Genomic DNA, 11,328 nt, shown 5'->3' on the forward strand with positions numbered 1-11,328 from the left:
TTTCACAGCTGCGCTTACGGAACATCGTCTCATCACACACTGTTACAGCACCATTAAATAGATCTGCGAATTCAACAACTAATACTGGTAATACTGATGTAGAACAAGTCGTCAAACAGCAAACCAGAAATCTCTAAAAAACATATAGAAAAATCATCTGCTAAAAACATAACGATAAGTTTGAACACAGAAACAACTGGACTTTCATATTTGCATTTACGACGCATGAGGATCAACCCCGGTAAAAAGAAGGACTCCAGAAATGAAGAAGGTATATTTTCACAAAGTTCACCCGATAGTTATGAAAGTTCAGGTAAGGAATGCACATCCAGCAAAAGTGAAGAAGAATACGATTGGTAGATTGACGAAAATACCGATTGGAGGCTTGCAATGAGTCTGGGACCAAGTGTAAAAAAATTATTAGACTGATTTTTCAACTACATGATTGGTCCTGACAGAAACCGAAAGGAGCGTTCAATATCCGTTATCTTTGGTGACGTGCGGCGAATTTTTGTTGCCGTTGGAGTGAAAGATGACTTAGATATCGTTTTTAGAAACGGATTTCCGTGATCTGTATATCGTCAAACATTGCGGTGCCAAAGGAACTAACCCCTCAAGTATCAATTAATATCTTTACTCGCTGATAGACTTCTGCGAATTTTTACTTGCAGAAGACATAGTCATGGCGAATGTAAAGAGGAGAGACATGCACACATTAATTGAAAAAAATAAACAGTGGAGGAAACATTATAAAAGGCAGGAAAATATTTTAAAACATAAAAGTCTGTTGATAATTTTAAGATGCTTGTTGATGAAGAACAGGTAAAACGCTATAATAATAGTGAAAATGCTGTTGCGGTCGTTGACTCTCTTTGTTTCGCTCGACCACCTTCCGATTGGCGGTAGTTTCTGTTTTGATTTAAAAGGCCTTTTTCAGCATAACAAGCGGGAAATGCATAAGATCACATAAGAATAAATGGAACAATATTAACTTTGGCTACATCAACACACGGACGAAGATTGTTTGATAAGAATGTTGAAACTTAGTAGTTCTGAGACAGAATATACTTTCTCTTTTCTGATGAACCTTGAGAGAAACCGAAGCTTTGGAAACGAGATCGGAATATGTTAAAGCTTGAAATTAAGTTTGTAATGTAAAGAGGCAACAAAAAATTGTAAATAAAAGTACGTTTTTAAACACCCGCGAATTAACAAACCCGAAGTGCAGGCATCGTTTAACTCGTTTAACCAAAATATTTTCTCCTCAAAACAAACCGTTGCTATGTGACAAATCAATGTCTATATCTTAGAAATGAGCGTAGTGTATGAACTATAAATAAAACAAAAAGTTTTTTAAACGAGAGAAAAACTTTCTTATTGTAAAAATAAAATATTTATATGAAGAATGAATGTTTTCTTTTGATCCTTTGTTTGCAATTTAAAGTGAATAAAACCACCTGCACATATTCTTCTCCTAATTCACGATGAGTGAAAAAAATAGCCGTGGAAAAATGTAAATGTGTTTCATGGAACTAACTGATTTTAATAATATCAGATCGCATGTTTTGAATAATATTATCCTGGGTCCTTTGGATAAAACTTTTAAGGTAATTTCAATATAAATATAAATATAATATAAAAGAAACAAATTTTTTTCTCTCTTTTACGTTTTTGAGCAATCCACCATTTTTGTTTCGATTTCAGATTATATACCAAATACTGATTTATACGATGACATTAATTTGGCACTTTATGCGAATATTATTTGTCTTGTGTTTGTAGTTTGTTTAATATTTCACAAGGTTGTAAAAAATGTTGATAAGGCCTGTTTTAAGGCCTTTGTCTCCTTTTGATTAGATCCCAAAAAGAGGCAGGAAGCCCGGGATAGGGGTTGGTATAGCATATTGTGTGTGATATCCAATTAGTGTTTGGGCAAATAAACGTCTCTTCTGCAAAAAAAGATAGGCATGCATATTGTTATGTGTATTTTTGATGTACGGATTTAGAAAGTATGTTTTACTAAAGATTAATACTTTCTTTTTCTATGAACGAAAACACAGGAAAGGCTGCTAAGGCCAATACCCTAATGTAACGAATTAAATGGATGGCAAACTTTGGTGCAAATCCATTGGAAATCTTTAGTAGCAAACAGTTCTCCTCTGAAAAATTTCCTATTGTCTTTAGTGAAAGCGACATAAGGAGAAGAAAAAAAAATTTTTTTATTGAAACCTCGTCCTCATGGCGTGTTAAGTTTTTAATTTGTAGGTGTTGTTTTAAAGAAACTGCTTGTATTATGACACTTTTAACACAAACCAGAGAACACAAGACTGAAATTTGAAAAGCCCGAAAATGAACAAACACGTTAATCCACATCAAATTACAAAATCAAATACCTCGGTTTCCTCAAGCTATTTTTTTATTCGATATTTTTTTTGATTATCCGTATATTGTAAAAAGAGTTCTTTTAGATGATGTGTATTGTGAAACTTGTATCTGTTTTTAGTAGAGTTAAATTTACCTGGAACTCTGCTCAACTCAAACATTCATAAGTAGTCGTATGTTTTGAAATTCGGCTGCGAACTTCAGTTGTTGTAATAGTAGCAGGAGTTTTCAATGTCATTAAGTACTCCATCCTAACGACTGGCTCTTCCTCCCCTCCAACTGTAAGTACATCACATTACCGCTAGAGATACGTACAGCTTGCCTGCCACACAGGCCGGTTCGCGGTCCCGGTCACTATATTTAAAGTGCTCTACCACTGCATTATCTATGTTCCGACCAGTATTGACCTCATGCCCTCTATTGACCGAATGTTGATATACAAACCGATATTTTAGGCAGACGTCATACACAGTACGATAAAAAACCAAACCTCGAAATGACAATGAACTACTCCTCTGTACTTTGCAGCTTGCAGAGATAATGGAATAATATTGCAGCTTGAATCGGCAATAAAGGTTGCCTTATAGTGAGTAGAGAGTTAGGACAACTTGGGTAGGCAAGAAAGGGTGCCTGATAGTGGCTCTAGGTCGCTTTGCACATTTTTTAACTATGTGACAGAAAACTTGAAAATAACAAGCAGAAACGTGGAAAGACTTCCCTCAGAACTTTGTTGTTGTACCTTTGAACATGAATACAATTATTTTAAAACATTATGTATATTATATATCTCCATTGAATTTCGTAAACACTGGGCTGATAACAAAATCTGTCATAAAATTTGGATATAGTTAAAAATTTACAAAAATTAAAAGATCTAGACAGGATTTACACCTGTATATTCAAGGTTTCAAAATAACAGCTGAGCTCTTCGAAAAAAAAAAACATTAGCACTGAATAGTATATCATTGCAGCTGCATACAGGGAAACAGGCGTATCCATAAGAGCATAACGATAACTTTATTGCATGCAACGACAACACCCATTTCCTAGAAATGGGTTAATAGCTGAGCTATTTATTGCTCTCCCAGTTCCTGAAAAAAATTGGTCTGACTGAGTCACTACATCATTGCACATGCCAACCCAAAATTTCTTTCTTATTCTTTATACTAAAACATAAATGAAATATAGACTTCAAAAATGATAAAATATTCTTGAAATCATATACTCATATCATATGTACGTGTCAATAATTTTTATTGTGTTCAAAACAGATAATATCGCCGAAGTATTAGGAGTTTTTCAGTCCTTAAGGACATATAACTAATACATTTTGACATTATGGACAATTTTTTTTACAATCATTTTTTTATACATATACAAACAAGAAAAATTAAAAAAAACATTTGAGACTGAAACAATGTGTTCCGTTGGAATATAAGAATTAAATGTACACCATTAGAAACCAACAGAAGTGGTTTGTGCTAGAGAACAGGTTTGGACAATGTGAAAAAATTAACGTTCCAAGGGTCGAAAGTTCGTCTTTGCTCACAACTTCGTCTTATTCATCTTCCCTCCTTCCCTTCAACACCCAGTTTCATCGGTTACTCCATTTTTTATAGAAAAAGTGACACGTTTGAATCATCAATGAAAGGAAAATGTTAAAACACTTGTCAAATCGATCTGAATCAAGAAACAGTTTCTTCACTGAACTGAACGAGTCATGTACAGACGAGGCTTCATCATCCAATCAAAAGAATGAGGAAGACGAAACTATCATTAGTAAGTTGATGAGTAATCCGATTGGTCGTACTGTATTTTTATTGATACTGTATTTTTATAGTTTAATTGTGTTTTCAAAAATTACTCAATTCTATATTAAAAAAGTATTGTATTTAAAACAGGGGCGGATCTAGGAAATTTTCTTAGTAAGAAAATTCTTATTAAGAAAATTTTGGGGATCTTGGGGGGCGTTGTAAGCCCCCAAGCGGGGTCGGGGGGCAGAGCCCCGGAAGCTTTCGCTAAAACGGGCTTTGCGAACGCTGAAATAGGCTTAAAGGTACTGTCCGATTAAAAATCAAATAAAATTTTGACAAAAAATTCTTATTTGTAACTAATCTCTATAAAAGAGTTAAATAATTATTTGTTTTCTTTCCTAACACCAACTGAACAACATCTAATTCTTGTTTACAAAAAAAGCATGCGGTCTCTCGCTTCGATTGTTTATATGGATGGTGGATGATAGGCACTAAAGCGAGGCTGAAATAATATGTCGCGTGTGACGTACTTACCTGGAGCGCGCCGAAGTGACCAAAATAAATAAAACGTGGGCCAGGCTGGTATTTTATTATATGTTTGAAAATTTTGGTAATTTTACCCCTGAATTGTGAAAGACCGCTTTTTATGAATTATTCATATGGAATTAAAAAATCGAAGGCGGGAGATGTGTCTAGACCTTAAGGTAAACACACACTGTGCTAATTCTGTACGAACCTAAGTACGAAGCATTCGCTAATAAAACTTGAAGTTCAATATGACTTTAGCCTTAGGGTTGCATAGTTGTTTCCAGCTACTCTAAAGCCAACCAATCAATAATTAAAAATTGGTTTCCTCTTTACTAGATGTCTCGCCACAGAGAGATTAGACTCAGATCGCACATTCAGTAAGGTTGAAAGCCAGAATAATGTCGTGGTGCGCTGTTGTGAATTGCACTAACAACAGTCGAAAAAACCAGGATAAATTTTTTTTTCGCTGCCCAAGGATACAAAAAAAAAATCTTCCGTATAAGGAAAAACCAAAAGTCAGAGAAATATCTGAACGGAGGAAAGAAAAGGATGTTAAGGAGGTGAGTTGGGGCTGGTAACTAGGTGGTCGTTCGAAATCCCTCTGTCATGGAGCCACCAAAGATGTCTACAGTGTACTCTTCAATAAAACTACCGCTCGGAATTCTTCGTGTTCCGTAATACATTTTTTTATCTGAAAAATATTACAATATTACTCAATCACACTCGCATCTAAGAATTACGTATGAAAGAGTAGAAAATTTTATACCATGTAATTTAAAATATTTAATAGAGTCCAGTCTTTTTCAGAAGAGGCGTGCGATCACACGCGCACGCCTTAGCACACGCCTAAACCGTTTCAGGTGTGTGATTAATCGCACGCCTGAAAAATAAGTATTGAGTTTTCAAAATCAACCTATAAAATCCATTTTGTGGCGTGCGATGGCAGCCCTCGAAATAATTTTTGGAGACTCGTCAGACAAAACGTCCGATAGATTTTCGTCTTGGTCGGACACTTTTAGATCTCAGAAGTTATTGAATAGTCCTGGTCCTTTTAAAGGCGCGTAATCACCCTTTTCGAAAAAAATTAACATATACATTTTTTTTATTAATTTCAAAGTTCAGACGGATATATTTGAGGATATAAAACTTACTAGAAATGGAAATAATGATACTTCAATATCTTGAATTTATTGTTGTTTTTTTCTAGCCGCTATATCTTGTTGATATTTTATTCCCGTCTAATAAGCAGGCCGTCACAAAATGTTCGTGTGAAACTGTAGGCAAGCAAACTTTAAATGAGCACTGAGATGGAGTTCGATAATATCGCCATTATGGTAGGCTCTGTTCACGCCGTATTTTTGGCTTGTTTTTTCTTTGTAAAACATGGCATCAAAAATTGGAAAGAAATTTTATCCCAGGAGTTTCTATTGGAAAGACACAGAAGAAAAAAATATTTTTTTCTTTATTCTATTCGCCATTGTTTTGGAGACCACAGACATTGGTCGTTGTTTTGTGTGACAAATCTAAAAAGTTAAACATCAGTTCACACTGACTATTCGGTGCAAGCAACAATAAACTTTTGACAACTTTTCTGCAGAAGATATAAAAAAAATTCTGTGAGGAATATCTTTTTATCTGATAGAAGTTATTTTAGTCCCCCTTTTCCCAAAAGAACAGGAGTTGAGTGTCCAGCCCCTCGTGGAAAAATTGCGCAAAGCAGGACAACGGTTTTTAGTTGCTGGGGAAAAAGGCACTCTAATCTGAACACTATTTTGTGTAGCAAGCTAACTTGGTAGCTAGTGAAAGTCAGCACCAATCAAAAAGAGATCCAAATCAGCACCAAAAAATTGGGATAGCTAGCTAGCTAGCAAGCACACTTTTTCCACTTATATATAAAATAATTCTTACCCGATAAAATACATGAATTTAAAAACATAGTATTTAGCTCCCTAGCTAGCTACATAAATAAAGCTACTACGACTTAGTTAGTGATCAGAGTAACAAAAACGCATAGCTATTATAGAAACAACAAAGGATAAACATAAACAACTCACTTCAACGTAATTGCACAACTACCCTTCTTTGATTTCACATAGGCAGGAAGGTAGTATTCTGCATGGCAATTTCTTTGGATAAAACAAAAAGAAGTTGTTTTTGCAACACGTCAGTAGATGGCAAAACAGAATTACATTTAACCTTTTTAATCAATTCAGCGTAAATTTGAGGTAGCTCATCAAAATCCTCGTTTTCGAAAACTAACTTCACACGCTCTCTCAAGCTCTCGCAAGCCATGTTGAGAACGGAAAAATCTTCTGCATGCCCTACTAATATTTATACCAAAACGCCTTACAAGCCTTATCAATACATAGAAACTATTTTCACAGGTTTGTTTTCAAAACTTTCTGACTAAAAATAGGTCAGGCCCACATAGGTTAATTCTAGTCCACGTTAAAAGCCTCACGGGATAACCTTGAGCCAAGACTGGCTAGCTTCAAAATTTCTGACTAAAAATAGGTCAGGCCCACATAGGTTGACTCTAGTCCACGGTGAAAGCCTCACGGGATAACCTTGAGCCAAGACTGGCTAGCTTCAAAATTTCTGACTAAAAATAGGTCAGGCCCACATAGGTTGACTCTAGTCCACGGTGAAAGCCTCGCGGGATAACCTAGAGCCAAGACTGGCTGACTTCAAAATTTCTGACTAAAAATAGGTCAGGCCTACATAGGTTAATTTAGTCCACGGTAAAATCCTCACGGATAATCTAGAGCCAAGACTGGCTAACACAGGTCAGGTCAACATAGGTTGATCCAATCCGCGTTATGAGATCGATCTTCACATTCCGGGTAAATTCGACAAAATTCGATTTCGATCCTCGGCATTTTTTTACTACAGGGTTAACCTAGTCTAAATCCGCGCCTGTAAAACACGAAAGAACATAAATATACAATCAGGACTTTTTTGTAATTTGAAATTTATATTACCGAAGAAAAATTCATAAATTTTTTGTTCAATGTAACTGCAATGAAAAATATCTTTTCAACAATTCATTTCGTCAGGAAGATATTTTATATTGTAGGGGAGGAACTCATGAACAACACATTTATGTATCATACAACAACTAACACTTTTAAACCCATGACCCCTGTATATATATACAACACTCCATCGTATTTGTTCTCTCCATCGTTGTTGTCACGTTACAACAAGATAGTTAAATAGATTTACAGATTTGCACACTCAATTATGATGTTTCATATTACTATTACTTTTCTATTACTTTTTATTTTTATACTATATTTATTAATTTTAATTCTGTTAGCTAGCTGCTAGAAACAATTTTCAGATCTTGCCTCCTCAAGGTAACCTCCCAATTTCTCTCCTGCTTTTCAGATAACGCTTCACAGGAGATCCCTATAAAAACTGATACTGAAACCGGAGGTGGCATTTCCATCCTTCTAACCAAACCGACAATACGACGAATTATAGAAAGACGAAAGTCGGAACTTTTTCTAAAGGAGACATCAAACTTACCAATGAAAAAAGCAGGCGAAGAAGAAACTGATAAAAATTTAAAACTGGTTGAAATTGTAGAAGAAATAAAAAAAAAAAACTCGGTAATTACCATACACAGACGAAAACGTGAACCAAACTCTGATACATCTATAGAAAGTGGAATTGCCTCACAAATCGGTGGGCAAACTGTTCAGAAAAAAATAGAGCCAGAAGAAGACACGCAAATTTTTAAAAGTTCTCAAAAGGATTTTTGGAAGTTAGAAAATGGGGATTCTGCACCACCGCCTATTGCATTTAGTTCGCCGAACAAAGTTCTTAGCAAGTTGAAAGCAGAGAGAAAAGCAAGGCATCGAAGTGAGGAGATTTTAAACAAAAACGAGATTGTTAGCTCAGAAAAACTAATCGGATACAGTACCTTAGGAGGAAGAGTACGTATTAAACCAAAACAAACTACAAATGGAAAATCTACACGAATAGAGTTCGATCGTATGGCACCAAGAAATTACCATATAGGTCAAAGTTTGACACAAAATAAACGTTCAAATTATATAGACGAAAAACCAAAAGTTCCAACATCTCCAAGACCTGACACTGTTGGTGCTGACCTGTTTCGTTATAATGCAGACAACGGAGTCAGTTCCAATCTTTTGAGCCCTTTTGATCCTGCTCATTCGGACACAAGCAGCTTAAGATACTTTAATCGAGACGATAAATATCGTGGTAGTGTTTATAGCATAAGTGCTGGTAGCTCTGTTAGTAACATCGTCCCTCATACCTCTCGAAGTTACGGCTTAGAAAGTTCCGTAAGTAAGATGATACCTGCTTCTCAAGACTGTCCTTGCGGTACATTAAATCGAAGAGGAATTCTAGAAAAGATTAACGAGGAAGTCGAAAACAACAATGAAGCATTCACAGCTTCAAGAGAGCGCAAAAAGATTTGTGAAAGACGTTGCAAATATGCTGCCATTTTTTTGATTATGCTAGCCATTTTATCGTGCTTGATTGGAGGAATATCACATCATTATATCAGCCATTATCCTCAAAAGCTGGTGTTAAATCAGGGAGATGTTAAATTGTTAGATGTATCATCATTCTTTTGTGGAAGTGTAACTAGCACTTCCGAAAAAAGTAAAGTGGGCCTTATAACATTCGACAACAAAGAACCACCTAAACATATGACATATAAGCAGTTAGAAATAATCGAACTAGCACCATTTAAAGTTTGGAAAAGGTCGTTTTATTTATTAAAAAGCAGTTCCATCAACATTCAACTTACTGTTGATCGATCTGTAGATGTTATGTTTTTCAAAACTGCTCACAAATATGAAGTATGGTCTAGAAGAAAGCAATCAGAGTCTTATTCTCAAAAAGCAGTGTGCTGTGCCAACAGGAACAATAAAATAGGAGAGTTTCTTCTTACAGCTGAAGAAGACGACACCTACGTCATTGCTATTTATAGCTCAGAAGAACTATTTTCAGTTAAAATAGAAGTTCGGCTAACAATTAATCGAATAACTTATGATTTATCGCATACTACAACTTCATGCGTCGCGCAAAGGCATGGTTCGTGCTCAGTCGATTATAACTTCAACTCTGGAGATCAGGTTGCGATCGAAGTACCTCTTGATAAAAGCATTAAGAACAAAATATCTTCAACGCATGAAGTGGAATGGAACTGTGAAGCTCGTATATGGTTTTACGTGGTTTTATTTCTTGGTGCGTGCTTAAGTGTAACCCTTTTAATTTTAATGGTTTATTTTGTGACTACTAAATGCTTAAATCCATCCAGAAAATGTTGTTGTATAACAACCGAAAGCAACCCACAAAAACACAACTTCGTGGATTATTACGATAATTTTGGTAAAACCAACAGCGATATAGGAGCGGCAGAAAGCAGATATGATAATCATGGCGAAAGGCTGTCTTCAACTGGGAACCATTTAAACGCAATGTATGGGAGCAATTCAGTGGTGACGATGAGTGACAGCTCTCGATATATCGCTAACTTATTTGAACCGAAAGCAACAACAATGCCTCGATTATCTCTGACAAATTCCCTAAATCGAAAAAATAATAATGTGGCATCTATATACGACGAATCGTTAAATTATGTAGAAACTGCTGACAGTGGCATTTCGGTCGATCCGAAATTGAGTCCAACTAGTCAATCAAATATAAATGCGCATGATTTGATACAAATGCAGGAAATGCAGTTTCAGCAGTTAAAAGCCATGCGTCCAAAAACACTGCATGACATGGACTTACTTAACAAAGCACCTGGTGAAAATAAACTTTATCGTCCAAACTCCACTACCGCCTTGTTGTCGAACCAAGTTGGCGAGTTATCACATGACTTACTTCAACACAGACAAGACGTTATCAATCAAGGTTTTAGTAGCTTTTATAACTTTTATCACACGCACCAGAATAATAGACCGAAACGGCCTCAGTCTGTTATGTCCGAGGGAGACTTTTACAAATATGCTAAAAGGGTTTCTTCTACCAATCGAAGCTTGCAAAATCATCAAATCATGCCATGTGGTTTACATTATAGCAATCAGGTGATTTATATTTAATTTTTCATCGGTCGTTGGCAAGAGTTGCTCATAGATAATTATTAATTACAGTATATTAATTCTGTGAAAATGAAATTTGTTTGTCTGTAATTAAATAAAAAAAAATTTTAAATAAAAATTTATTGTTATTGTTTTAGTTTCTGCATTGCTGACTTGTTTTAAATATTTTTTAAATTTACAAATAAATTACTTTTCTTTTCATACCAGGACCTGAGAAAAACATGCATACGTACCATGTACATTATTCTATGAATAAACCACAGAATGTTTTTTAAAAGACATGCACATAAATTGATTTAAAAATCGTTGTGAAAAGTTATTATGATTGACTAAGGTGAATAGATAGATAAGTTGGCGATATAATGGCTGCAGCTAAAAGAAGGCACGAATTGCCATATCACTAAGCCTGAGAATTAAAATAAAACTAAATATAAATATCAAATGCAGTACAGAAATATTCTAACTATGTTGACTAAAAAAATGACTACAAAGTTCTAGAGTGTGTATCTAAAAATATTCATAAATGTTTATAAGTTCCGTCGTTTTTTGCTTTTTTCTTAAAATTTTTAAGAGTT

General features: G+C 35.1%; 1 protein-coding gene across 1 annotated transcript; it reads left to right on the plus strand.

Annotated features, from left to right (window-relative positions):
- The first annotated feature begins 1,492 nt into the window (after positions 1-1,492).
- LOC130645000 (uncharacterized) lies at positions 1,493-10,871 on the plus strand. The gene is made up of 3 exons (XM_057450826.1): positions 1,493-1,607; positions 4,002-4,161; positions 8,055-10,871. The coding sequence occupies exons 2-3, from the start codon at positions 4,038-4,040 to the stop codon at positions 10,751-10,753; spliced, it is 2,823 nt and encodes a 940-aa protein (XP_057306809.1). The 5' UTR covers positions 1,493-1,607; positions 4,002-4,037; the 3' UTR covers positions 10,754-10,871.
- The last annotated feature ends 457 nt before the right edge of the window (positions 10,872-11,328 follow it).

The sequence above is a fragment of the Hydractinia symbiolongicarpus genome, chromosome 5, assembly GCF_029227915.1.
Source record: "Hydractinia symbiolongicarpus strain clone_291-10 chromosome 5, HSymV2.1, whole genome shotgun sequence".
In the NCBI taxonomy this organism is placed as follows: Eukaryota; Metazoa; Cnidaria; class Hydrozoa; order Anthoathecata; family Hydractiniidae; genus Hydractinia; species Hydractinia symbiolongicarpus.